General features: G+C 36.1%; 6 protein-coding genes across 10 annotated transcripts in view; all 6 read right to left on the bottom strand.

The window, feature by feature from the left end:
* Nucleotides 1-233: 233 nt before the first annotated feature.
* Nucleotides 234-871, bottom strand: LOC106639314 (U6 snRNA-associated Sm-like protein LSm6). Its single transcript, XM_014352851.2, has 3 exons — nt 727-871; nt 473-563; nt 234-385 (listed from the first exon to the last, which is right to left on the bottom strand). Exons 2-3 carry the CDS (start codon nt 561-563, stop codon nt 234-236), a joined length of 243 nt encoding a protein of 80 aa, XP_014208337.2. The 5' UTR covers nt 727-871.
* Nucleotides 872-3,617: 2,746 nt separating this feature from the next.
* Nucleotides 3,618-7,120, bottom strand: LOC106639307 (uncharacterized). The gene is made up of 3 exons (XM_014352843.2): nt 7,028-7,120; nt 6,683-6,947; nt 3,618-6,558 (listed from the first exon to the last, which is right to left on the bottom strand). The coding sequence occupies exon 3, from the start codon at nt 6,518-6,520 to the stop codon at nt 3,995-3,997; it is 2,526 nt and encodes an 841-aa protein (XP_014208329.2). The 5' UTR covers nt 6,521-6,558; nt 6,683-6,947; nt 7,028-7,120; the 3' UTR covers nt 3,618-3,994.
* A 1,050-nt stretch (nt 7,121-8,170) lies between these two features.
* LOC106639282 (protein D1) lies at nt 8,171-10,672 on the bottom strand. Its single transcript, XM_014352801.2, has 5 exons — nt 10,652-10,672; nt 10,398-10,507; nt 10,209-10,329; nt 8,442-8,652; nt 8,171-8,312 (listed from the first exon to the last, which is right to left on the bottom strand). The coding sequence occupies exons 1-5, from the start codon at nt 10,668-10,670 to the stop codon at nt 8,171-8,173; spliced, it is 603 nt and encodes a 200-aa protein (XP_014208287.2). The 5' UTR covers nt 10,671-10,672.
* A 646-nt stretch (nt 10,673-11,318) lies between these two features.
* Nucleotides 11,319-13,376, bottom strand: LOC106639311 (protein D3-like). The gene is made up of 5 exons (XM_089593575.1): nt 13,347-13,376; nt 13,179-13,245; nt 12,956-13,062; nt 12,546-12,681; nt 11,319-11,752 (listed from the first exon to the last, which is right to left on the bottom strand). The coding sequence occupies exons 1-5, from the start codon at nt 13,374-13,376 to the stop codon at nt 11,394-11,396; spliced, it is 699 nt and encodes a 232-aa protein (XP_089449701.1). The 3' UTR covers nt 11,319-11,393.
* Nucleotides 13,377-14,373: 997 nt separating this feature from the next.
* Nucleotides 14,374-16,192, bottom strand: LOC106639306 (protein D2). 2 transcript variants are annotated; one of them, XM_014352840.2, is made up of 3 exons: nt 15,880-16,192; nt 15,119-15,367; nt 14,374-14,924 (listed from the first exon to the last, which is right to left on the bottom strand). In XM_014352840.2, the coding sequence occupies exons 1-3, from the start codon at nt 15,905-15,907 to the stop codon at nt 14,572-14,574; spliced, it is 630 nt and encodes a 209-aa protein (XP_014208326.2). In that variant the 5' UTR covers nt 15,908-16,192; the 3' UTR covers nt 14,374-14,571. The 2 variants fall into 2 exon arrangements, with proteins under 2 accessions (XP_014208326.2, XP_014208327.2); XM_014352841.2 differs by lacking the exon at nt 15,880-16,192 and adding an exon at nt 15,798-15,877.
* Nucleotides 16,193-20,111: 3,919 nt separating this feature from the next.
* The window catches only part of LOC106639302 (M-phase inducer phosphatase cdc-25.2), a 113,337-nt gene continuing 105,538 nt past the window's right edge, over nt 20,112-27,910 (bottom strand). For 2 of the 4 annotated variants that reach the window (XM_014352829.2, XM_089593381.1), the window contains 2 exons: nt 22,567-22,837; nt 20,112-21,957 (listed from right to left, as the gene is read on the bottom strand). In XM_014352829.2, the coding sequence (XP_014208315.2) occupies nt 20,380-21,957; nt 22,567-22,837 (1,849 nt within the window). In that variant the 3' untranslated portion in view covers nt 20,112-20,379. Of the gene's footprint in view, nt 21,958-22,566; nt 22,838-23,149; nt 23,349-24,535; nt 24,948-27,910 lie in introns of those variants that run through there. The other 2 variants (XM_014352831.2, XM_014352832.2) reach the window with 2 other exon arrangements.

Below are 27,910 nucleotides of genomic sequence, written 5' to 3'. Positions count from 1 at the left end.
GAACAAAAATTTTTAAAAGCTATACTAGCTGAAGCTATGGAGGAACCAACAGAACAACATGCTCTACCTAGATCGGCAAGTGCTATTCATTACAAAAATATGTTGATGATCAATAAAACTATAGTTGTCATTTCCATTAATATCGAAAATAAGTTTATTTTATATACTTAACATTAAACATGCAAAAATAACTTTTTGATGATTTTACAAAAGAAATAAGACTAGAATGTAACCTAGTTGGTTCTTCTCTTTTGTGTACTAATATACAAAACATTGTTTCCTCTTATAAATGCATCTCCATACTTATTCTTCAATTGACCATTAACATATTCCTCAGTCTGTTCAAGGGCTATATTCATGTAACCATCTAAACATGCTAAAACTCCTAGAAATATATATTTATATTATTTTGATTGCTTCCATCAAAAATACCTTAAATGCAACAAGTGTGTATATAAGTATGATCAATCACCTCGGTAATCCACGCCATTATTGAGCTTAACCACGACCGGTCGACCGTGAATTTGTTGAATAAACTGTGATAAGGCCTCTTTGCGACTCATCTATAAAATAATGCACATACAGTACTTACTTGTATTACCTCAAATTTAAATATTTTTAAAAGCGTTCAATGAGATGAGGTTACCAACTGCATTAAAGAGTATAAGTGATATAAAATGAAAGACAATGATGGCCAATAAAATCTATGAAATTGAAGGTACAAACTTTTTTCACAAATCAAAGTCAGTATTTGAATTTGCCTTTTTCGCAGGTATCCAAAATCCAAACACGTATAAAAAAGCTAAGTATATAGTACGTTGATGGAGTGGTGTTTCATTTATTTGTTTGTGCTCTGTTCGTCAATCGACTCTTTTGGGGTGTTTTCCGCAATCGTCACCAGCAAGTAATTTAAGGTTGCGCTCTACGCTACCATCAGGTCGGTAAGTCAACTACCTTGAATTAACAATAAAAATAATTGTATAATAGTAAAAAATAGATTGTAAGCTTGCCGCAAACAGCACAAACTACGTCAACTTTTTATTATCTATCTGTAAGATTAGTTGCGGCTGGTTTGTAATTATCGAAGTGACTTTGCTGTAAATAGCAATAGTTATTTGGATCAGCGCCATCTAGCGGTCTTTATTTTTTGGCCAAAAGTGGCTCCTAAAATTCTCAATCAGAGCAATCAGGATTAGAGCCATTTAGTCAATTATAAACCAGCCGCAACTCATAATAAAGCTATAAAATGAAAAAATAACGATACATGTGTTTTTGGCGGCAAGTAAACAATCTATTTTCTATCAAAAAATCGACCTCCTACGTATTTATACTTTTGAAGATAAAATTTTGGCAAAAGATGGATTGTTAACTTGCCGCCAAAAACACATGTATTGTTATTTTTTCATTTTATAGCTTCATCATCAGTTGCGGCTGGTTTATAATTGACTTAATGGCTCTAATCCTGATTGCTCTGATAGAGAATTTTAGGAGCCACTTTTGGCTAAAAAATAAAGACCGCTAGATGGCGCTGATCCAAATAACTATTGCTATTTACAGCAAAGTCACTTTGATAATTACAAACCAGCCGCAACTAATCTTATAAATAGAAGATAAATAGTTGACATTTTTTATGCTACTTGCGGCAAGTTTCTACATCAATATTCTACATATCTTATATGGCTCATAAAATCGACCATATTTACAAAATTACAGTACTTTAGACCATTTACCATTAACTTATGTGAGCACAAATTAATCAGTCCATTAAAGAGACAACCGAAGAAAAAAGGCCTGAAAAAGAAGCACAGCCACACGAAAAGTCTCATACAAGAATGGAGCATTGGATCTCACTTGATCAGAGAAGGTTGGGTTCTTTGTTTACTTATAAGTAACACCTAAAATTTACATCTCTGTAATAAATGTATTTTTCAATTAGTGAGATCCGATGCTCCATTCCTAGGAGACTCTTCGTGTGGCTGCTTCTTTTTAAGACCTTTTTTCTTCAGTTGTCTCTTTTCGACTGATTAATTTACGTGTATATTTGATCGTGATTTACGATTTCTGTAACACAAATTTTGTTATGTACATATTATATAAGTTAACTGTTTATTGGAAATCTAAAGTTGAAGGGCTGTTCTTTCATTAGTTAATGGTAAAAGGTCAAGAGAATTGTAATTTTATAAATATTGTCGATTTTATGAGCCATATAAAATAAGTAGAATATTGATAGTTTTGGAGGTCGATTTTTAGGTAAAAGATAAATTGTAAAGTAATTTAAATTAAGTGAGATACAATGCTCCATTTTTAGGAGACTCTTCCTGTGTACCTGAACTTCTTTTTTAAACTTTTTTTCTTTAGTTGTCTCTTTTGAACTTATTACTTTACGTATCTATTTAATCATTGTTCAAGATTTCTGTAATACAAATCTTGGCATGTACATATTATATAAGTTAGCTGTTTATTTAAACTAGAAAGTTAAAGGGCTGTGCTTCCGCGAGTTAATGATAAAAGGTCTAAAGTATTTTAATTTTGTAAATATGGTAGATTTTATAAGCCGTATAAGATAAGTGGAATATTTATACTTTTCAGAGTCCATTTACAGGTAAAAGACATATTGTAAGCTTGCCGCAAGTAGCATAAAAAATGTTAACTTTTTATTATCTATGTATAGGATTTGTTGCGGCTGGTTTATAACTGATAAAGTGACTTTACTATAAGTAGCAATAATCATTTTGGATCAGCGCCATCTAGCGGTCTTTATTTTTTGGCCAAAAGTGGCTCCTAAAATTCTCAATCAGAGCATTCAGGATTAGAGCCATTTAGTCAGTTATAAACCAGCCGCAACTCATGATGAAGCTATAAAATGAAAAAATAACGATACATGTGTTTTAGGCGGCAAGTTAACAATCTATCTTGTGCTTGAAAATTTATCTTTAAAAGTACAAAGACATAGGAGGTCGATTTTTTGGTAGAAAATAGATTGTTAACTTGCCGCCTAAAACACACGTATCGTTATTTTTTCATTTTATAGCTTCATCATGAGTTGCGGCTGGTTTATTATTGACTAAATGGCTCTACGCGCTAAAGCTCTGGTTCAAAAGTTTAGGGCCACTTTTTAGTTCAGAAATTCGCAACGCTAGATGGCGCTGATCCAAATAATGATCACTATCTTCTTATATTAGAGCCATTTAATCAATTATAAACCAGCCGCAACTAATCTTGTAAATAGATAATAAAAAGTTGAGGTGGTTTGTGCTGTTTGCGGCAAGTTCTGCTGCATTTTCTTCTCTATTCTTATACCTCTACGGTAAACACCCTTGGCCCTTCTGCTGCGACATCGGTAATGCAGAAAGCTTTACAATAATTTGCGATGATAATTAACGTGCATGCCTGCAAGAAGGTAAAAATGCAAAATAACTCAAGCCTGCAAAAGTTCATTGAATCCGTAAGTATTCGATATTTATAAATAAGTTAGCCAAATTGTGATTATTTTTTTTATATATGATAATGTTTGTCTGGTTCAATTCGTTAACTATGAATGTAGGTAGAATTTTTTGATTAATATTCGATACTCGTTTAAACAAACAAATTAAATATTGGTACAGTAACAAAAGTAATTGTGGTTCAAATATATTTTAACTTTATTCAACGAAGCGCATTTTTTAGAATGCATTCGTTTGATTACAATACATTAACTTTATTTACCTTAAGGTATACAAAATCAAAAGTCATATGGATCACGCCAAACGTGATTAAAATGTGACAGACATGGTCTTACTTTAATTACACATTATCGTTATTTTATACATGCACTTGTCACGCTGTCACTATCATTGCTTTAGAAAAAAAATATATAAAAATTTTCCTTTCATAGTTATAGCTTGAAATAAAAATATTTGTAAATATTCATATTTTATAAAATTCTTTGCACAATCAGTTGTTCAACATATCTCTTTCAAAAAAAAAAAAGTAGGAATACAAATTATAGATTTACTTATATTGTAACGTTTTGCGGTACTTGTTCGACAAGGAATGCCTTACCCTCTTCATCAATAATCTCTAAGAATACCGGACTTCCAGTTTGCTCCTGATCTTCTTCGCTTATCTCATGAGCTTCAACAACTTCTTCAGTTTCTTCCATAGATTCGTCATGATCCTCAATAAGAACTTCTTCCATACCTTCAGTATAAATATCCTCTTCTTCTACATATTCTTCAACAGTGTCAGTAGACGCTTCATCTTGATTCGCTTTCTTTTCATTCCTATGAGGATCTAGCAATCTAAGATTTTGACTTATGTACATGATTTTTCCAGTTGGATCATCCCTCATGGAAAACTTTTCTGTCGTCACTAATGATGTACTCGGCAGATCTAATATGGAGGCAGCGATTTTAGTCAAGAATGAGTTTTTGAAAAGACCCCGCCACCATGTAGATGGAGGCATTAGAGTTGCCGATCTTTTCACGTAATTGACGCTCCATACTCCACTGTCAGCGTTGAATTCTGCCAAATCGATCATAATGTCTTTCTCGGGCATACCAAATTTGGATGATAATTTTGTTATCAAATCTTGTCCTTGGCTCAACTCAGCTGCAGTGAGGCGCACTCCTTTGAATATTGGATTTAAAATATTCGCTGCATAATGAATATCCTGAACCAATGAAACTGATAAAGTTTTGCACTGGTTTGAGATCTGGTTAGCTTCTTCTGTCGTCACCAATGTGAGCGATTCTTGGGATGTCTCTGCAATTAAGTGTTGATTCAACTCGTGGATTATTTCAGTTACTTCACTAATTTTGGCTTCTTGACTATCCAAGTTGTTGATCCATTTTATTATTGGCCTAACTAATTTTGTGTAACTAAGGATTTTATTCCAAAACTCCTCATCAGAAATTAATTCTTTCGTAACTTTACTGACATATTTTTCAGTTTTCGATGAAAAAACAAGAACTTGTAAATCGTCCTTGTGATCCAATAAACTGTCCAAGCATACAAGATAGGAGCTCCATTTCTTAGTTCCTGGAATTTTCAGGACAAAATTGTTTAGAGCTTTTTCGTCATTTTTTTGCACTTCATTCAATAATGTCGACATAACTTCTGAATGTCGAATTTCCTTTATCATTGTCAAAGCTTGCTTTAGTAAAATACTAATAGAAGGCAGTTCAGATATTTCTTTCATCAATAGATTCAATGTTTGTGAAATACAGTAATAAAATGAAATATTATATTCTTCATATTTCTGCTGCATTAGGTCCCATAAATTTTCACAAGTTGATACACTGTCCAGACAAACTCCTAATACTCTTTCAGGACCAACTTCCTCGATAACTTCACCTATTTTTTCCATGTATAATTGTGCATCTTCTTCATTGTTTGATATTGAAATAGATCTATAAAGCACGGGATCTGGCGTAGTAAGGACAAAATGAATAATGCCTTCATTTTTCGAATTAGTTCTGTAGCTACACTGTAGACCTAACGAAATGGCATCCCTCACTTTCTGATCCACGATTTTTTTTACGCTTTCATACGTAGCTTCGAGCAAATTTGTTGACAGTTGCTCTTGAGTAGGTAGTTGAAATGCTGGACTCAAAGTGTTCAGCAACGTGCGCCAATGCTCGTTATCTACAATGTTAACTGGAACACTAGAAGCGTAAATTGCTTTTGCAAGCAGCTCTTCGCAATACTTTTGTCTTTGCTTGGACATTTTTCCAATAAAGTTACTTTCAGAAATTTTATTATTAGAATATGTATTTGTAGAAGAAATCTGTATAACTCCCATATCACGATCACTTGGCATTTGCTCACTTTCAGAGTCATGTCTTTTGAAATTCACTTCAACGAATTTGTGTTCTTTCCAATGTTTGTTTTTTTCGGTGAGTGATTGCTTGATAGTAGTTGGACAACCTATGCACTTTTGCAAGTGCAGGCTCATGCGTGTCGAATGTCTGGCATACACTTGGCCACAATATTTACATTTGAATGTCTGGAGTTTTTGGTTGGGCTCCTTTGGCTGCATTATAAAACTGTTATCCAACAACTTTTTTGGTATCAACTGTCGTGATACCTTGTGAGCCATACCTTCCTTGGCGTTCAGTTCAAGAGCAGTCTTGACTTCTTTGGGACAATCTGAACATTTTCGCAAGTGCAAGCTCATTCGGGAGGCATTGCGCGCGTACTTTTGTTCACAGTGTTTACACTTGTAGATATCCAATTTTTGGCTTCCATCTCTGGGCACTTGTGCAAAGTTTTCATCTAAAATTTTCTTAAGATTCCTGACTTGACCCTTCTTGTTATACACATTTTTCGAAGTTTCCAAAATTTTGCCCTTGACCTTTTCTTTCAGCAATTCTTTCACCGCAGCAGGGCAACCACTACACTTCAACAAGTGTATGCTCATGCGAGTTATGTGTTTGGCATAAGTTTGCCCGCAGTGCTTACATTTGTAGATCTCGAGCTTCTGGTTGGCTTCCTTGGGCTGCAGTTGGAAACTGGTTTCCAGTATTTTTTTCAGCTTCATTTTAACTTTTCTGAAGTGTCACTTTTTCAAATTGATCACTGAATAAGTAGAACAAAAATAAATTACAAAACATACACTCGTGGAATAAATAAGCTCTATGTTCTCCATCTGAGTTTGATCATCGTACACTATAAGGTTTAACAAATAACAAAAAAATGTTACCTTGTAAGCCGCACAACAACGACGAAATCAAAAAATTGAAAAAATCCACCAGTTTGACAGCACACCTGTACAACTTGTACAAGCAAATTGTACTTTGTGACCGAGGCACAAAGCAAATGACCGTTGCCTTTACATATCAGTCTGACGCCACGATGAGCTCAACAAAAAGACAAAATGGCGAGCGACACTCTGCGTCACACGACGGGCACGACGGCTCGCGCGCTCTCCTCTTCTCTCTCTTCGATGCGTTGATCGACGACTATACCTACACTTTGCAAAATAGTTGGCATTAATTCAACAGAATTTAACACAAAAGAGTGAGAGATTAAACAAACTTGAGATAACCTGAAATTGATTGGCGAGTTCTTGGCGAAGACGAAAATGTCAGTCAGCCGCGCTTGATACTTTACTTGAGTAACCTAATAATATTTTTGTCACGAGCGAAGCGTCCGTACCGTAATAAGGTATGTTCCGACAGTCAGGGTGAGATTACGCAGACTGGCAGAATCGCGCTAAGTTTAAATTATGTTTAAATTATAACATCTCAGAATAATTTAGTAAAATAAAGAAAAAATTGTAATTATTGTCATAACAGAATAAAGGCTTAGTTACAATCAATTTAATTTTCAATAAAACGTGTCAAATATTATTTTATAACTTTTTTTATAGATTTATGTTAACATCGCACAGTCGGTCAGTAGGGTCACTGATGTAACCTGGTATATATAACAATATGTAAGTGTGACAAAACGTTTTTTGTCGCCTTTTTTTTGATAAATATTAGTTAATACAGAAATGCAAATGTATTACGATAATTATTTCTTTGCTTGCGTAACAGGTTTTAAATATTGATATTGAAACATACTTTAAACTTAGCGCGATTCTGCCAGTCTGCAGACTGCCAGACTCCATGTAATCTCACCCTCAGACTCTCCTTGAGTAGGTATGTTGGTGTGAGATTGGGCGGGCAGTGTGGCCACACGGTTGACCCGCGCTCCCCCCGATCTCTCGGAGTTTTCAATTATTGTTATTATTAATTTATCACAGAAAAAAATCTGATATCTTATATATTTAATAATATTTTACAGACTTGACAAGTTTTATCTTTTTTTCAGCTCAGAATCAGCGTCATCTAATGGTATAGTTAATGTCTCAGCTATTTTGGAATTTGTTAAATATACTTTATATTTAAAAATGTTTAAATCCCAAAATAGCTGAGAAATTGAGTACCACTGATTAGTTATTAACCAAACATATATTTCTTGTTTTTCACGGGTCAGACTTTTTGAACTTGAAATAAAAAAATTGTGTAAAAGTGTGATGTAGTGATTATTTTAAAAATAATTTTAAACGAAATAACTGTGATTATTGAAATATTTTTATTATCCATTCAGCTTATTTATTATAAAATCAGACTTTCTTGAATAGACAAAACGATGAAACTCAAATTAATGAAGAATCGTGACGTATGATTCATATAACTGCGAATTAAACGTAGATGCCAATTTGTTTTTGAACGATAGGAACGTAATCGTCGAATTTCGCTCTCATGTAGTTAATAGCGATCGGTCCTTCCAAATTGTATTTTTCAGCCAATTTATTGACGGAAAATCGGTTTCTTCTTTTATCCCTTTGTAAAAAGAAACAGCAATGATTACGTAGGTAATAAAAATGATCGTTAAATTAAATATATATATAGACATTTTTTACCAAATGGTAAAAAAACGTCCACGCAGTTGTAAGCGTAAAATACACGCACCTGTTGGAAATGCGTCTCTCGTCGTACGTAATGGCGCCTTGGTTTTGCTTGTAGAGAAGAAATACGTAGCGATGGAAATTAGATTTTTTTGGTGGTGCTGGACCCACATATTCGGTCAAAACTTCTCCTTTGGCGACTTTATCTTCGGGAATGTTTCCAACAACCCAGTGTTGCCACTCGCGGTTGTGGCCACTCACGGGAGTGTCTGGGTCTTGAAAAAAAAGTTACCCCCCAATCTCTTTATTTATTTATTTATTTTTTTTTTTTTAATTAAAGAGAAAATCAGTTTTTGATTTTTTTTCTAATTGTATAATATACTATTTTTACAATATTCAAAATTTTTTATCGTGTTTATGATCATTATTATTAAAGTACGTTTACTTACATGCGTACATAAAGTGAAGTTGAGACTAAGACTTTAACTATAAGGGATGATTTTTATATTGATACGGAACTAATGTATTCATGTATGCACATTAAGTAGTTGTGTAACGAAAAAGTTAATTTAAAATTTATTAATCAAAAAAAAAAGCCAAAAAATAAACGGAAAATTTAATTTATTTCTTTTGCTCTGAAAATTTCACTAGAGGCAACAAAATAACAAATTGCTTGTACAGTTTGCAAAGTGAAAAAAAAAACTTTTTCTACTTGGTAAACATGCTTGATAAGTATATTCCATTCCAACAACTATCAATAAAATTGTGGGTTTAAAAAACGTGGTGCGCTTAGTTTAATTTCCATTCGTCTTATTTTCACTGTAAAACTCGATCTCGAATGACTTTTCAGATTTTTCAACAACGCAATCGAACAACGTTATCCTCATTTGCATCGAAACCCTCCCACTGTATCCATAAAATATAAATAATAAAAAATAAAATGAAAGAGCTTATCTGCGTATTCATGAAGCGTTGGCCAACAACTCCACGCTTTAAATTATGAAAGAGTTATCAACAGTTTCGCATTTGGAAAGCGAAAAATGGAAAACAAAGTAAGTAGACGCGATGCGGATGGACCCGAGTAATAATTATACACAGGTATGCCCTGTTGTCAACACCGAGAGATGACAAAAGTTTAAATCATGAGAGAACAAAGGCAAAAGAGGATCATATATATACATGTTACATACGTTATATCATATTTTAACGAGAGAAGGAGGAGGTCGCCAGTGCACACGCTCGTACATGTACAAAAGGAGAAAACCTGTTCTTAGCGGTGAAAGTGACCCGCTGCTGTTGTATACGATCTCGGTTCTCGCGGTGGTGACAATTTATAGTCGGCTGTGCAAGTGATTAACACCGTCCCATTGGCTTCTTTGGGAATCTTTATTTTAATCCTTTTTTTTTGCTCGCTTTTTCAATCACAAAGAAACAATAAATGCATCGAAGCTGGTTTTAAAATGTAAAATAAAAAAATTCTTTTATGTCAGTTCATAGATTATATATACTAAATATAAATCATCTTGATAAAATGACTACAAAAATTGAAGTGATGGTAAAATTATTTTTTCATCAAAGTACCTGATTAACCGCTTGGCCCATCGTAACTCTTAAATAGTAAAACGAAAGACGTTTTGGATATCTGGATTGTTTTGTAAAGTTATTATACTTATTTTTTGCTCTTCGGTGTTTAAGCCTGCTCTAGAGATTATAAAAAAAAGGAACCTATCGAATTCCCAAAAATAATCAAATGAATAACGAAACAGGCACCTTCATACATTTCGAGAGACAAATAAAGAAAATTAAAATGAAGGAATTATATTGTACTGACCAGTCATAACGAGGGTGTAAAGGACACCACCTTCGTGCTTGTAGTGAATCTCCGGAATGTCTTTAGCTTCGGTGGGCGTGATCTCATTTCCCAACTTGACTTCCTTATTTCCATACTTGATCTGCAAGAGAGTAAACAATTTTTCACAAAAAAATTCAAATCAAGGAAAATGGGAGCTAAAAAACCAACCTCGATCGTTTCATTCGGGGCTTTGCTTATGATGTCCGGCACGATTTTGGCGGTTTTGACATCCGACTCGACGTCGGCCGCCACGACACCGAGTGCCACAACAATTATCCCTGCAAAGCACAAGAGTGCACTTTAATGCTAAAAAAAACAAATGGAACTTTTTTCCCCATTAATCAAGTAAACACACTACGTACACCCGCAACAACACAACGATAGAACCCAAAAAAAGAAAGGAGCGTCGTGCAATAACGTACCTGCCGCGAGAAGCTTCATCCTTCCTCGGTTTCCCGTCGCTGACTGCGACCGATTCCACTTGGCCAACGATACTTATTGGCTTGCGGCTGCACCCCATCGCGTCCCGTAACGATCTTTACGATGTGAGTACACGTGAAAGTTCGTTCGCCCGTGACGTTGGAAGGAGACGATGTTTTGATATAATTAGTACATACATTTGGGCATACATGCGATATAGGTGTAAAAGAGGCGGAACATCATAGCCTTTTGTTAAAGATGAATTAATGGTCTTTTTTTTTTATATTGGTCTAGCGAGTAGAACTTGGACGTACACACTTATGTAAGGAAGAAATCGGCCGTGGAATATGGATTCTTTTCATCTCTCGTTGTGTTATTTCCTTTCGGTTCAATGTATTTGGGTAAATGTAAAAGTATAAAAAAAACAAATATCGATGATGCAAAGTATTGCTTTGACGATAAAAATATACAGGTACATTTATTTTCAACGTCTAACAATCAGCCGAGGCTATATATACTTTGACAAAATTAGTCAGGCATATAATAATCCTCTTTCAGAGTACATTAATTTTTATTATTTCACAGATACACGGTTGGAAATGCTTCAATTACACGTTTGCCAATCTAAAATCGATTTAATCCAAGAAAGAAGCTGTTAATATTATACCCATTGGGTGTACACGAAGAAAAGAAAAAAGTTATATTATGTATGCAGAGACGAAAAGTCAAAGGGAAAGAAAGCCCTCACTCGGTGACGCCCATCTGCTTCATCAAGACGGGCACGTAGTCGTCGTACTGCGCGCGAAACATGTTCCCAGAGACGGGCTCACCGAGCTTGTACTTGTCGGCAAAGTTACGAATTGCAAAGTTGGCCCGACCCCCGCGCTCGGTCTTGGGGATGCGCGGCTCGTCGATGCTCAATTTTCCCGGCTGCTTGTACACGAGTATCACGTAACGGTGCAGCCCGGTGTCCTTGCGGGGACCCGAGCCCGTGTACTCCACGATGGTCTCGCTCTTGGACATGTCGCCCCCTTGGACGTTAGCCACCAGCCAGTGCAGCATCTCGCGCATCTTTGGATCCTCGTGGCTCGGGGCGTCTGGATCTGCATATTTTTCCAAATTATCCAGTCGTATGTGGACTGGTTCTACTGGTTTTTTCGTAGGGGGAAACTGAGCCGCCTACGCGCTATTTTTAAGATTTGAAAAAGCAGCTCCATAAAAGTTCGAATGCCGATTTCCACGCGTGGGCTCATTTGACTAGTGAAACTTTTAGATCCAACTGGCTTTTGTACGGTTCAAGGTGAGAAGCTAACGGAGAGCTAGTTTTAACTGGTCACCGTGTTTTTTTTTTTTTTTTGCTTGCTATCATCACTAAGAGGTAGAAGAAAGTTGAATGTGGGATCCTGTCCGTGTGTAAGGAAATTTGCATTTTTTGTGTTTAAGAAAAGGAAAAAATATCGTCTATTAAAATGTTTTTCAATAAATAATTTTTTTTTTCCGTACACGTTTGCATCAAATAAAAAGTAATGCTTACAGATGGAAGGGTGAAAACTGAATTTAAAGAGCTCAAAAAAAAAAATGGCGTGAAGGAATAATGAATTACAGGAATTGATTTTTAGAATTATGCAGGTACAATAATATACATACTAGTTGCGGTAATGACATAAACAAAAATAAATATTGATCATAATAATTAAAAACTGTTTTTTATAATTATATACTGAGGATCATTGAAACCGTTTATAATTATTAACAAAAAACGTTATTTCGAGATATGACTAGTTTTCGCAACTCAAAATACTATAGCATAAATTTTTTCCTTTTGAATTTTTAGAAGAAAAAAAAGCTTTGTTTTTCTGTTCGAGCTAGGATACATGTATACACCTTTGAACTTACCAACCATAGCAACAACGTAATATGCACTATCTTCATTATACCAAGCCAAAGCGGGGGGGTCTTTTACCATCGTCGGTGTCAGCTCCTCTCCGAATGCCACATCTTTTTCTTTGCCGTCGGCATCTTTGTAACTTATCTGCATTAAATTTGATTTTTTGTTAACAGAAAAAACAAATTCAGTTAAAAATATTTTTTCTCAGATACATTCTTCGAGAAATTAAGAAAAAATTTTTTTTATTCACAGTGGTCAATTTGTTTGATCTTAATAAGCAGTCACTTACTTCAAGAGTAAATAAGTAAATAAATATCTGCAAGCCAAGAATCGATGCGATATGTAATTTTATTTAAATTATTCGTTCACGACAAATCATTCAATAAAATTCAATGTAATTGAATGATGTATTACGTACCGAAAGCAATTCATTTGGTGCCTTGGGTAACACGTCGGGCACTATACCAGTGGAAGCGAATTCCGATGGGATATTAGCTGCAAAGGCGTACACACCTACAAGTAGACCTAAATAACGTTACATTAATAATAATATATTTGGTCGAATCTTCTCCTCCTGTGTACCTATATAGGATCGAAAAGATTTTTCTCAACTAGTAATGAAAAAGAGTCGAAGAATATACTTAAAGGAATGGCAAGAACGTGTTTTAAACTGAATTTAGGAAAAGAGCAAATTAGACAAAGAATACCCTATAAAGTTATAAGATGAAAACCACATATTGTACGATACCATATTTTTTTGAAAATTGTTATTACAAAGTAGAAAAAAAAAATTATGTCAACATTATTACCAGCATGAAAAAGTTCATAACTAGAGTCATTGTTACGTTAAATTTTTTTCAATAAAATAATTCTGCTTAAAAACAGTAAATTACATATTTCGGAACCACTGACAGTTTATTAATGATGAACATCGTAAATATTGATATTTGTTCGACGAAACGTATTATGCATCCAATATTTATTGTACAAGCATTAATGGAAATTTTATCGTTACGACTTACGTAAATATTTATACAATTTGTACGTTCGTATTCACTTGAGTAAATCAGTGAAAAATCGATTAATGCTGTATCAACGAACTGTTTCTTCACATTTAAAATGAGTAATAATTTCGGTGAAATTTTTGTCAGTATTAATAAATATTTCAATAAATTTTCACTTATTTATCACTCAAGTGATGTATTTGATTGAATTGAAAAGAAATTAGTGATACACTGATAAAGCGTGACTCATGTTAGTTGTAAGTTTTTTGACTAAAAAAAAAAAAAATTAATATGTACTACTTATTTGAAAAATGAAAATAAAAATGTAAAAATCGTACCTGCTATTATAAATCTCATTTTTCACATCGTCTCTTGTGTAAACTGCCTTTCGATTTTAGCAAACGAGAAATTTATAGTTTATTTTTGCTTACGTCACTGGCAATTTTCTGCAACGATGAAAAAATACAAAATGATCAATTTCAATACGTTGCTGTTCTGTGCAACGGTGATTCGCATAGAATAAAAAGAGTAATAAACCATTGTGATATCCTTCATGCATCGTATTACTTTTATCAAAGTTTCAACAAAACCAATAATGAAAACAGTATTAAAAAAAATTTATTATCATGTTACCACTGTTGGAGCACTCTAAGTACTCTAAAAAAGTCACCCACCGTAACCTTGTTTTAAAATTTTTTAAATGTATATATTTATGAACTCCTATGCAGAACTTATAATTAAACAAATTACATACATTACAAAAAAAAATTTACATTTGACTCTGAAAAATTCTGTATTATTTATAAGTGAGATAAAAACACGTATATTATTAAAAAACTTTATTGTACAAAAATTGGCCCTGTTTTACAAAAATTATAGTGATATTTTCTATATCACTCCCAGAACAATAATCCGTGCTAGCAATGATAACAGTGGTCGTAATAATTGAATACATAAGTAAAAAGACAATGCAGCCCTGATGTTTTTAGTGTTTCTCTACACTGTTTAAAAGCTACTTTTACAAATTAATTCAGCCCTCAAGTTGTTTGTACAAAATAGGCACATAATCGTCGAATTCACTTTGGTACATGTTTCCAGCAATTGGGTTACCCAACTTGTACTTTTGAGCAAACTTTTTGATTGAAAAATTATTACGCCCGTCGCCACTGCGGTTTGTCAAGCGTTTTTCATCGAAAGTTAGTTTTTCTGGCTGCCTGTACACTAGGAAAATGTAGCGGTGGAGACCAGTCTTTGGAGGTGGGCCAGAACCAATGTAGTCAGACAATACTTCTCCTTTGGAAACATCTTTCCCTGGGATATTAGCTACAAGCCAGTGATGCCATTCACGGAACTTTGGTTCCTTGCGACTGGGTGCATCAGGATCTTAAAAATTAAATAAAAATAAATTACATATTACTCTACTATGAGTTTGAAAAATAATCCATTATCAGTTATGTCAATTGTTTTGAATATTGATGACCTATCTTAAAAGTTATGTAAGAATAGTAAACTAAACTCAACAAATACAACTAAGGAGTCATGTAAGTGGCTTAATCAAGTCAATTTACATGAATTACCTGTCATACAAAGAGTGTAAAAAGCAGAAGTGTCAGCATCCCAATCAACAGTTGGTTGATCCTTTACTTGGGTTGGAGTAAGTTCTTTGCCAATTTCCACAGAAACACCACTTGGATAAGACACCTTGACAAGTGCAGGAGGCACGGTATCAATCACATCGGGAACAACCTCGTGAGTTTTCAATGCCTCAGTCATTGTTGCAAAAAGTCGTACTCCAATATTCAAAAGAGGTCTTTTACCAAATAAAGCTGTAAAAAACATCCATAATTAATACTGTTAAAAAAATTTGTTTTAATTATATTTAAACTAAAATGTACAAATTAAAAAAAAAAAAAAAAAAATGTATGATGTAAATTACTAAAACTTGAGGAGTATGACAGCAAAATTACATTGTGCATCAACATGCAATTATCTATTGTCACGGTAAAATAAACGTAAATCATGCAAATTGCGCACTTTACGTATTATGTATGAATAAATAGGTATGGTCGCAGAAAATTCCAGAGAGCAGGCTGTGGCCACGTCTGCATTATAATATAGTGTTGACAATGGTCCAGTTTGTATTTCGAAAAAAAAAGGTTATTTCATGCGAAGTAAATAATAATAAAGAAAAAAATTCGCGAATCATATACAAAAAAATCATAAACAACGAAAGAAAACAGTGAAATGGGAAGTAACCTCTTTTTCTTAAAGATAAAATACTCTGTTTATCCAGGTTTTTTTTCTTGCAGTAAGTACGTTTGTATGTTTCTTTAATTACTTGCGGTACAGATCGATGATAAGAGCATAATCTTCTACCTATCACACCAATTTTTGCAGCAGCAGCGGCAGAACAAAAGCCTAACAACAATGTAAAACAAAATAACAACTACAATATAAAGTTGAAAAACACACAGTTTATCGGCACGTTTTTGGTTTGAGGCACAACCAGCCGCAACTAATTTTAAAGATATAAAATAATAAGTTGACTTTCTCTGTGCTGTTTACGGCAAGTTTACACTCTATCTGTTACCCAAAAATCGACTTCCTATGTATTTAAACTTTTGAATATCAATTTTCGGATAAAAGATAAATTGTAAACTTGCCGCAAACAGCACAGAACACGTCAACTTGTTATTTTATATCAATAAAATTATTTGCGGCTGGTTTATATATGATTATATGGCTCTACTGTGAATTGTAATAATTATTTGGATCAGCGCCATCTAGCGGTCTTTATTTTTTGGCCAAAAGTGGCTCCTAAAATTCTTAATCAGAGCAATCAGGATAAGAGCCATTTAGTCAATCATAAACCAGCCGCAACTCATAATGAAGCTATAAAATAAAAAAATAATGATACATGTGTTTTAGGCGGCAAGTTAACAATCTATTTTTTATCAAAAAATCGACCTCCTATGTCTTTGTACTTTTAAAGATAAATTTTCAAGCACAAGATAGATTGTTAACTTGCCGCCTAAAACACATGTATCGTTATTTTTTCATTTTATAGCTTCATCATGAGTTGCGGCTGGTTTATAACTGACTGAATGGCTCTAATCCTGAATGCTCTGATTGAGAATTTTAGGAGCCACTTTTGGCCAAAAAATAAAGACCGCTAGATGGCGCTGATCCGAAATGATTATTGCTACTTACAGTAAAGTCACTTTATCAGTTATAAACCAGCCGCAACAAATCTTATACATAAATAATAAAAAGTTAACATTTTTTGTGCTACTTGCGGCAAGCTTACAATATGTCTTTTACCTGTAAATGGACTCTGAAAAGTATAAATATTCCACTTATCTTATACGGCTTATAAAATCTACCATATTTACAAAATTAAAATACTTTAGACCTTTTATCATTAACTCGCGGAAGCACAGCCCTTTAACTTTCTAGTTTAAATAAACAGCTAACTTATATAATATGTACATGCCAAGATTTGTATTACAGAAATCTTGAACAATGATTAAATAGATACGTAAAGTAATAAGTTCAAAAGAGACAACTAAAGAAAAAAAGTTTAAAAAAGAAGTTCAGGTACACAGGAAGAGTCTCCTAAAAATGGAGCATTGGATCTCACTCAATGTAAATTACTTTACAATTTATCTTTTACCTGAAAATCGACCTCCAAAACTATCAATATTCTACTTATCTTATATGGCTCATAAAATCGACAATATTTATAAAATTACAATTCTCTTGACCTTTTACCATTAACTAATGAAAGAACAGCCCTTCAACTTTAGATTTCCAATAAACAGTTAACTTATATAATATGTACATAACAAAATTTGTGTTACAGAAATCGTAAATCACGATCAAATATACACGTAAATTAATCAGTCGAAAAGAGACAACTGAAGAAAAAAGGTCTTAAAAAGAAGCAGCCACACGAAGAGTCTCCTAGGAATGGAGCATCGGATCTCACTAATTGAAAAATACATTTATTACAGAGATGTAAATTTTAAGTGTTACTTATAAGTAAACAAAGAACCCAACCTTCTCTGATCAAGTGAGATCCAATGCTCCATTCTTGTATGAGACTTTTCGTGTGGCTGTGCTTCTTTTTCAGGCCTTTTTTCTTCGGTTGTCTCTTTAATGGACTGATTAATTTGTGCTTACATGAGTTAATGGTAAAAGGTCAAGAGTATTGTAATTTTGTAAATATGGTCGATTTTATGAGCCATATAAGATATGTAGAATATTGATGTAGAAACTTGCCGCAAGTAGCATAAAAAATGTCAAATATTTATCATCTATTTATAAGATTAGTTGCGGCTGGTTTGTAATCATCAAAGTGACTTTGCTGTAAATAGCAATAGTTATTTGGATCAGCGCCATCTAGCGGTCTTTATTTTTTAGCCCAAAGTGGCTCCTAAAATTCTCAATCAGAGCAATCAGGATTAGAGCCATTAAGTCAATCATAAACCAGCCGCAACTCATAATGAAGCTATAAAATAAAAAAATAACGATACATGTGTTTTAGGCGGCAAGTTAACAATCTATTTTTTATCAAAAAATCGACCTCCTATGTCTTTGTACTTTTAAAGATAAATTTTCAAGCACAAGATAGATTGTTAACTTGCCGCAAAAAATACATGTATCGTTATTTTTTCATTTTATAGCTTCATCATAAGTTGCGGCTGGTTTATGATTGACTAAATGGCTCCAAACGCTAAAGCTCTGGTTCAAAAGTTTAGGGGCACTTTTTGGTTCAAAAATCCGCAACGCTAGATGGCGCTGATCCAAATAATTGTTACTATATTTACAGTAAAGCCATGTAATTACGTATAAACCAGCCGCAACTAATCTTAGTGTATAAAATAACAAGTTGACGTGTTCTGTGTTGTTTGCGGCAAGTTTACAATTTATCTAGATACCCGAAAATGGACCTCTAGAAGTATAGATTTTCTGCTTATCTTTTATGGCTTATAAAATCGACTACATTTAATAAATTACCATCCTTTAGACCCTTTACGATTAACTCATACAGCCTTTAAACTTTATAGTTTAAATAAATAGTTAACTTATATAATATGTACATAGCAAAATTTGTGTTACAGAAATCTTGAATTACTATCAAATGTGTACGTAAATTAATCAGTCTATAAAAGGCAACTGAAGAAAAAAGGCCTAAAAACGAAGTACAGTCACACGAAGTCTCCTAAGAATGGAGCATTGGATCTCACATAATCAGAGAAGGTTAAGTTCTTTGTTTTTTTGTAATACTTAAAATTTACTTCTCTGCAATGAATATATTTTTTATTTAGCGAAATCCAATGCTCCATTTTTAGTGTAACTGTGCTTCTCTTTACAGCCTTTTTTCCTTAATTGTCTTTTTTAGACTGATCAATTTACGTATAAATTTGATAGTAATTCAAGATTTCTGTAACACAAATTTTGTTATGCATACACTATATAAATTAACTGTTTATTGGAACTATAAAGATAAAGGGCTGTATGAGTTAATCGTAAAAGCTATAAAGGATGGTAATTTATTAAATGTAGTCGATTTTATAAGCCATAAAAGATAAGCAGAATATCTATACTTCTAGAGGTCCATTTTTGGGTACTTAGATAAATTGTAAACTTGCCGCAAACAACACAGAACACGTCAACTTGTTATTTTATACTACAGGAGTAGTTGCGGCTGGTTTATACGTAATTACATGGCTTTACTGTAAATATAGTAACAATTATTTGGATCAGCGCCATCTAGCGTTGCGGATTTTTGAACCAAAAAGTGCCCCTAAACTTTTGAACCAGAGCTTTAGCGTTTAAAGCCATTTAGTCAATCATAAACCAGCCGCAACTCATGATGAAGCTATAAAATAAAAAAATAACGATACATGTGTTTTTGGCGGCCAGATAACAATCTATCTTTTGCCGAAATTTTATCTTCAAAAGTATAAATGCATAAGAGGTCGATTTTTTGATAGAAAATAAATTGTTATCTTGCCGCCAAAAACACATGTATCGTTATTTTTTCATTTTATAGCTTCATCATGAGTTGCGGCTGGTATTTGTTCGATTTAATGGCTCTAATCCTGATTACTCTGATTGAGAATTTTAGGAGCCACTTTTGGGCTAAAAAATAAAGACCGCTAGATGGCGCTGATTCAAATGATTAATACCATTTACAGTAAAGTCACTTTATTAACTATAAACCAGCCGCAACTGATTTTATGGATAGACAATAAAAAGTTGACGTATTCTCTGATATTTGCGGCGAGTTTACAATTTATCTTGTACCCGAAAATTGATATTCAAAAGCACAAATATTCTACTTATCTTATATGGCTTATAACATCGACCACATTTACAAAATTACATTACTTTAGACCTTTTACCATTAACTCATGGATGCACAGCCCTTTAACTTTATACTTCGAATAAACAGTTAAGTTATATAGTGTATACATAGCAAAATTTGTTAAACAATGTTAATAAAAATAAAAATGAATGATGGGAAGGAAAAATGGAAAAAGGTACAAAAAAATTCACACAATATATAGAAAATTATTTATTATAAAAGAAAGTCTGCTTGGTGTGCGATTTGAAAATGACTGCCCCTTCTGAGATCGAGGTTCCACAACAACATATTTACATTTATACATAAATACACGAGAGCCGATTTCTATGATCCACTCAGATAATTCATTTTCAAGAACGTCTCTTCTTTACGGTGCATTATAACATTTCTCTTTTACAATAATTTATTTAATTACAAAACAATCAATATTTTAATAATCATAATTTTTAGACAATGACTATGAGCTTAAAAGCCCAAACGCTTCAGATTTGCTCTAGCAGTGACTACGTTTGGCCGGCCCGTCTTCTCGCCCTGACAGCTTTTTGATTTACTACGGAACTGCTTGAGGTCGGCCTCGTGATCAGGGTGGCGCATAGGTAGATAGTCCTGAGGCGTGCACATACTTTTCATCTCCTTATAAAATCTCTGGTAGCCACCATGCAGCAGGTATATCTCTGGATAGTGGAGCGCGGGGTAATGTTCCTTGTTAAGCTGTCGGTCGATCTTACGAAGGAAACGCGACATATTGGGTCCACGTTCCCACGAGAACTCACAGTGGAAGACGAGGATGCTACGTTTTCTGGACTCATCGGACTCGATTGACGGGGCAGCGTGCTCGAGCGGTTTTAGCAGGAATTCTTCAATCATTTCTTTGGTGTAGAGGTTCAGGGCCCCTTTGATATGTCCTGCTTCGTACTCGTAAGGGTAACGGCAATCGACAATTTTATAATCGGACACCATGTCCACAAATTTGCCATCGACCAGTCGTGACAGCGTCTCCACACTGATGGACTTCAAGTCCTCGTGCCGGCCCTCAGCCAGAGGCAGGATACAAGGTTTGCTGAAGTCACCAGTGAGGTCATTCTCGGTCGTACTACGTCCGATAGCGCGCTTGATGTGGAGGTGAGCCTCGGTCTCTGAGAAGCTACGCTGTAACACCACTGGCGACGGTTGTGGCAAGACACCCGCAGTTTGTAAGTTACTCGTAGGCACATCCTGGAAACTTGTGCTCTTGCGCGAGCGCTTGACCAAGACGGGCGAGTGATCGGTGGGTGGCTCGGGCCGTTTGAACTTGCGACCGGAGACGGGTGGTGGACTGATGACGCCAAGCTCAGGTCTGGCGCGTGGGCTCTCGTCAGTAAAGCAGAGCTTGGCAGTGGAGCAGCTGGCAGTCGGAGAGCGGAAGAGACAGGAGCGCACACGGGATGCAGCGGGCCCGGGGCTACGCTCGTTATCGGCGCTAGGTGAGCTGGCACTGTCAATTTGTAGGCTGAGCGAGCGGCGCACGGCAAGCCTGGGTTGGCAGCCAGCGGTTACACTTGGTGTGGCTTCAGGCGTCGTCGAAATGCACATGCGCTCGGTCGCATTGTTTTCATTACGCGACGACAATGACATCAACGATGAAGTCGAAGTGACGCTAGTGTCGGCAACGATGTTGCCCGAGATGAGACTGGAAAGGCCATTGGGCAGGCTACTGCAATCGTTGTCGAGGCTTTCCATATCAATGAGGTCGTTGAAGCCATCGTCGGTGCTCTCGTAGCCCGAGGAGACGCTATGGAAAATGGTGGGCCGCTGACGGGTCTGCTGGGGCGAAACACGCAGGGGTGATTTCATAGGGCTTCGTGCATCGAGGGAGAATTTGCGCGGGGCGACGGCCAATGGCTCGGCGAATTGGAATTTTGGTTTGCTGCTGAGCTCTAGTAGCTGGTGCGGCTTCTCTTCGCCGAAGCTCAAACAACTGCCACTGAAGCCACTGTCCTGGCTATTGGGGTCGCACTCTTCAAGCGGCAAACGGGCCTTGGTAAGCTTAAAGCTACCACCTGGCTGCAATAGAAAACAACAAGTTTAGTAACTGGTACTTACTGCACACATGTATGTACAATTATAAAATGAGGATATCTGAATACCGCTAGGCTTTTAGCTGTGCTTTAACACCGTACATGTTATTACTAAATTTTATTTTCCAGTAGCCGTCTCTAATTTTGTAACGTTATTTATAATAATTTAATGTAATAAAGGGGGGAAAAAAATTATTTTTAAAAACTAAAAAAATTAAGTTGTAATAATTTTACAATTTTCTGGGACTTTAAAAGAACTTTATAATTTTTGCGCACACAATGATTAATTCAACAATTCAAGTGTTCCATTTAAAATTAATGTTTAATCGTCCAAAAAAAAAAAATTCATTCACTTAAAATTCATCGTTTCACTCGTACAGAAGCCAACAAAAACTTTGTCCCCCAAAAACAACAAGTACTTATGTACACTTTGCTTTATCAAAAATTCGAAAAAACATCTCCCTATAGTCCTTCGTATATTACGAGCACAACAAAGCTAAAAAAATGCGGGAAGCCCCCTTCCCTCTTTTTTTCTCATGGCCCAAACAAAACACACACACACGCAATGTGCATACATTTCATTGACGAGGTTTACCTTGTGCGGTGTCGAGTTTTGAGCGATGGCGAGAGAACCTTCATTCTCGTGGGAGCTGCTACTGGTGCTAGTGCTGCTGCTGCTACTCGTAGCCCCACTTTTGCTGGGCGAGGTGATCATCGCCCCTGCCATAAGTGCCATGCCGACAAGTCGACGAGGACGCTTGATGAACGATGATAATTCAGATGACGACGATCTCAGCTGGCGTTTTTGTTGCTCATTTACAGCGTTCTCCGGCGTGCCTTTGATCTTAAAAGCATTGCGGAACAGGCTGGAACACAATAAACAGACGTTTTTTTGGTTAGGCGGGAGTTTGCTATGTACACACATACATAGAGAGACGCGGACATACGTGTGGTTTCACGTATGCTTGTTGAACGAAACTATGAAAGAAATGTCGCAACTTTGGCCGAGTGCAAGGGTGGGTGGTAGAGTTGGGGGTCGGAAGGTCAGGGTGGCACGGAAAAACAACGGGACCCCGAGCGTGGGAATCATGAGAGGCGATTGTGTCGCACTAAGGGGGGCCGCGTTTGGGGTGGTTTGGGAGAGCCACTGCGTAGGTAAAAGTATGAGCACTACCCACCGAAGGCACGAGTCGCCCGTTCGCTTTTCGTCGTGGGAGAGAAATTTGCGACCAGGTCGTCCCGGCGGGAACTCTGATCTCTGTTAGCCACCTCCTCCGAGGCACTCGCACTACGCGAAACAACACACCCGCGCGAGACACGGCACTGAAAGTTGTTTGCACGCAATATAAATATGCAAAGTTGACGTGCGACACGGCTACTGTTTGCCGCGCGACTGGAGGTGGAGAAGAGAAGCGATGGGCGATGCTGGCAGGCAACGAAAAAAAGGGCGAAGATGCGGCAAAGAGGCCGGAAAGTGGCGCCTCGACGCGGTTTTAACATTAAGCTGCACGAAATTTGAATCTCGTGGGGGGAAGGGATGTTTGATGCAGTTGGTGGTACTTGTAACTTGTAAGCATCTACTGATAAAGGTAGAAAAAAGTTTGGATACTTAAATGGCTGTGCAATTGATAACATTTTTAAAACTAATGGAAAAATACATGCAGTTGTCAAGTGCGTGTGTTTGTTACACTTATACAGTATGTATGTTGTGGGGGGAGGGGAATTTTTTATAAATTTTGTCATCGGGCCGGTTGCGAGTTGATACTCAACGAATCACTGAACAAATAATAAAAATATTGCTTCCGCAAAATCAATACACGTAATTATTCAATAACATTAAAAGTATATTAGTTGGGGTGGGTGCACTAAAATTTTTTTTTTTTTTTTTTTTTTTTTTTATGAAAAAAGCAAAAATTAATGCAAAGGGAGTATTTAAAAAAAAGGCGCAAATAATTCAAGCGATGCTACCTACATATGTACTTAGAAAGTTAGTTAAAAATAAGTTATCTTAGCCGTTTTCACGACTACCAGTATGTACATTTCTAGTTACTTAGACAATTCCCCAGTTGTAAACAAATATTAGACAAACGTATTTTGGCAATTGAATTTTAACTTTCAACAAAGCAACAAGAATTTAAGATATATACGTTAACACATATGAAGTATGGTATGAAAATGAAAAGTTTTGTGTAACGCGTGAAAATTGCGTGTTTTTGAAGATTTGTAGGTAAGTATGGGTGTATAAGTACACGAGTGCGATGCGTGCAAAAAGTGCTATTCACGTGTAAATCTTACTGTTAAACTGGACGATAAATGACCCGCTGGACTAAGCAGTTCACAAAAAAATTAAACTTAACAATCTTAAACAATCGAACAAAGGCGAACGCGATGGTGTAACTTGAGCCGATTGTCTCGAAAAAAAAAACCATGTGACCTTCATACTTATTATCCCGCTTGCCCCCCTCTCTTTCTCTTTAAAAACAAAATATTGTCTTGTTCCCTGAAAGATTTTCCGCAACGCCGATTTCACCAATCAACCATAACAAACTTGATTATTCAATTACCTCGTACAGTGGCACACTTCGCACGCCTCAGAAATCGGACTCCAGAGCATCTTGGCAACAATGAACACTCGCAAGATGCACTTTGAAATACAATAACAAACAACAACACCGATTCCTGTCGATTTTCCTTTTAATATCAGCTACACCGATTTATCATCGTACTATCACGGTCACGGAGAAAAAAAGAAGCGCAACTTAGAGACGTCCACCTCGCAGTTAAGTATCCACTCGAGCATCAAAGCTTCGTTGCTCGCGATAAAAAAAAAGTATAGTTGTTTTTTTATTTATTGTTCTCTTCCTTCCCCAACGTGAACCAAGTCCGAGTCTCCCAGACACACACTACCGGCACTGTAGATCCGAAGCTAGGGCCGGTCGAGGTTGTACCAGTGGCTGTGCTCGCAGACTGACGACCAAAGCGAGGACACCCGAGCTTCTTATAACGTTTACGCCGGAGCGCACGCATCAGCAGCGGCGGCTCGAGAGAGAGAGAGTTCAAGTGCGCAACGCGCAACGGTGGAGTACAACGCCATGTATGTGTATAGGTATATATGTGTGCTACGGCCAATCGACGAAGAGCCCGCCGAGTTGCACCCCCTCGTACCACGACGCAACTGTATATATGTATACATGGGTATGCGAGTCACACCCATACGCGCCAAGAACTACAAAAGTGAAAGTGGTGCACCCTCCCTATCTCTCTCGATTTGTATACTTAATTTTGCGGACATGTTTATCATTTAGTTATTGCTCATTTGGTGTTACGATATCTCGGCATCCCTTATCTACGAATTTTCGGATTTTTTCTTACGTGTTGCTTTTGGGAAAATCGGTAATTCCCAGGAGCGAAATTACGAAAAGATAATAAATAATACCCTATAGTACAGTGGGTTGGAATTACGAAAGTGGATGTTTTTTCACCTCTTTGGGGTTCAATTTGGGGGTGATTTCAAGCTCTCGGCTCATGGAATAGGATTTTAAACACTTATGGTTCTGTGAAAAAAAAAAAAAAAAAAACCACCCCCTATTAGCAACGTAAAAACTCGAATAGTATCGAGATTATCGTCTCGCCCTTCTAGAAATTACGCGCAAAGAATAGTAAAAACTGTGTAAAATTAACACGTGTGTGTTAATGGACAATGGTAGACGACCATTAAATGAATATCCTAAAAAAATGTATCGTATTAAAAATTTGTTTTTTTTATCACCTAAATTTTGAGTCTTAAGCTCTACTCGTATTTATAAAACTGGTCGTTGGAGTCCATAGTCCATAGATACCTATCTGTATCACTTAATAATCCTCAAATAACGCCAGTATTCATGGCAGTGCGATAATGTTGTTGATATTCCGAGGTATCAAGAATACCCGATTCTAGTATTATCTTGGAGTTACTTATCTACTTGTGGTAGCAGAAAATCCATCAAAAAAAGTCCGGACATACGTTTGGCAACCCTATAACCCTCGATTTCTTTGCAACAACCCTTAGGCCACTGTTACCAAGCTCGCAGCAGATCGCGATTTTTCCTCACCCCCCGAGACAACAGGCCAATATCACGAGGCGAAAGCCAGTCGTTGAAATCTCCTTTTTCAAGCACGCGATTCTTTGACTCTTTCTCCCGTCACGCGCCCTTATACCAGCCACTTCTTTCTTGGTCTTATTTCCACCGAGAAGAAGATTACAACACACCGAGGACCCGCCAAGAAGTTGGCCGGTTCTGCGATGTTGTTTGGTCGGGAAAGAAATGAGGGAGAGACAGAAGAAGAGAGGACTGGACCGGACAGGAGACAAGAATGTTTCGGGCGAGAATTTTGCCTCCTCTGGGCCAGCCGGGGCCGTTAAATCCGAACCTGTTTCTTGAAACCTACAACGCCCGTCCCCCCGTTGTACGTATACTTATCGCGCTGGCCCTGTCTGGCTGTGAGAGTGGACTTTGTGTTTCGAACTCTTATCTCGTGGATTTGAGGCGCGTTTTCGGTTGGTTCCGAGGCATCGGTAATTGATTGACGTTTTTTGGGGCCGGGGTGTCCAGTTGACGATGAAGTTTTCCTACAGTCGCGTGGTTACTGCATCGTTTGGAACAAGCGAGCGGTAATCGAGAGGAAAAGATGACCATTCTTTTTTGTTTTTTACATAAAAATTCAGATACTACCCGAAAAACATTTTAAAAACACTAACGCACTCTAATTCTCCACAGTAGAGGGTGAAACTTGATTATAAATAATTTTCTTAAGCACTTTATTAATTTGTATCTTCAGTAAGAGGTGGTATACCATATTACTGTTTTCTCTGGTCCTTACAGTCACTATGGAGAAAAAGATATACTCGAAAATCATTACAAAGTGACCCGAAAATGTGTACTGATTGATCTACAATGATTTAAAACCAGCACATGAATGTAATACATTTATTTTGTCAATTATGTTTCTTTTCAAATTTCAATGCATCGTTTTTGCTGGAAAATAAAAGTTTTGCTAAGCACTAAATAATAATCAATAATCTTCTTTACATATTCGCAGCAAAAAATAATTAAGTGCAAATGTATAATATTAAAATTAAGATGCAAAATTTTAGGGGCACTTTGCTCACGCCACGATCGAAACATATTACTCATAAGTACTAGGAATTTGAAATTATATTAGCTTTCAATTAGTAATTCTATTATTTTTCTCCACTTATATCGCATATACTTGCCAATGTCTAATGATTAATTTGAAATCACCCGCATATCCTGCGTTCAAAACTTGATAAGCTTCGTAATTATGAAAGTTCTAAGTACTGCATTTCAACTTTCAAGTATTGATAAAGAGCTTTGAATTAACTGGCTTAAACAAAGTGATAAGCGATAATACATGATGATAAAGGATATTAACTATTAACAAAATATCGAGAAATGGTGATAAATCATTAATAAAGGCAACTTGAGTTAATGACGAGCGTGCTTCGTATGGATAAATTATAAATTTACCATGGCTTACATTTTAATCCGTAGTAGTGACGAAACAGAAAATTGCTTTGTTTTACTGAAAAAAAACCTTGTGGGAGTGTAATCACTGATATCGGGGGAACGTAATATTTTACATTTCAAAATAAAGGTAAGTACCTTGAAAAGAAACGACCGTTTACGTGCTGAGGGGTCGAACGTGCTAGATTATTGCGAGTCATTGTCTACGGTTAGGATTTTAGAAATTTTTCTTAGACACGCGTTGCTCATGGAAATTGGGTTATTGGCCAAGAACCCCATACCCGGAATTGCGAGGTCAACGATAACCACGTGGTAACTAAATTACAACGATAACAGTTGAGCATTGTACGATAAATTTAGTGACACGTTCGTTTAAAAAATAGCTGGCGATCTTTTTCGTTCGACGAATAGGTG

The sequence above is a fragment of the Copidosoma floridanum genome, unplaced genomic scaffold (genome assembly GCF_036245765.1).
Source record: "Copidosoma floridanum isolate Cflo_tuat_1 unplaced genomic scaffold, Cflo_Japanese_pri ptg000019l, whole genome shotgun sequence".
NCBI lineage: Eukaryota > Metazoa > Arthropoda > Insecta > Hymenoptera > Encyrtidae > Copidosoma > Copidosoma floridanum.
Note: the sequence above shows the minus strand (reverse complement) of the source record. Positions and strands in the feature narration are given on the sequence as shown.

Excerpts from the sequence above, each read along its gene's own strand:
- LOC106639314 (XM_014352851.2), bottom strand. The coding sequence starts at position 563 with ATGAGTCGCAAAGAGGCCTTATCACAGTTTATTCAACAAATTCACGGT. Across the intron at positions 386-472 it reads TAATGGCGTGGATTACCGAG|GAGTTTTAGCATGTTTAGAT; the intron begins GTGATTGATCAT and ends ATATATTTCTAG.
- LOC106639307 (XM_014352843.2), bottom strand. The coding sequence starts at position 6,520 with ATGAAGCTGAAAAAAATACTGGAAACCAGTTTCCAACTGCAGCCCAAG.
- LOC106639282 (XM_014352801.2), bottom strand. Across the intron at positions 10,330-10,397 it reads CCCCGAATGAAACGATCGAG|ATCAAGTATGGAAATAAGGA; the intron begins GTTGGTTTTTTA and ends ACTCTCTTGCAG. Across the intron at positions 8,313-8,441 it reads GAGAGACGCATTTCCAACAG|GGATAAAAGAAGAAACCGAT; the intron begins GTGCGTGTATTT and ends CTTTTTACAAAG.
- LOC106639311 (XM_089593575.1), bottom strand. The coding sequence starts at position 13,376 with ATGACTCTAGTTATGAACTTTTTCATGCTG. Across the intron at positions 13,246-13,346 it reads TTATGAACTTTTTCATGCTG|GGTATTCTTTGTCTAATTTG; the intron begins GTAATAATGTTG and ends ATAACTTTATAG. Across the intron at positions 13,063-13,178 it reads CGTTCTTGCCATTCCTTTAA|GTCTACTTGTAGGTGTGTAC; the intron begins GTATATTCTTCG and ends AACGTTATTTAG.
- LOC106639306 (XM_014352840.2), bottom strand. The coding sequence starts at position 15,907 with ATGCTCTTATCATCGATCTGTACCGCAA. Across the intron at positions 15,368-15,879 it reads ATCATCGATCTGTACCGCAA|CTTTATTTGGTAAAAGACCT; the intron begins GTAATTAAAGAA and ends TGTTTTTTACAG. Across the intron at positions 14,925-15,118 it reads TTACACTCTTTGTATGACAG|ATCCTGATGCACCCAGTCGC; the intron begins GTAATTCATGTA and ends TTAATTTTTAAG.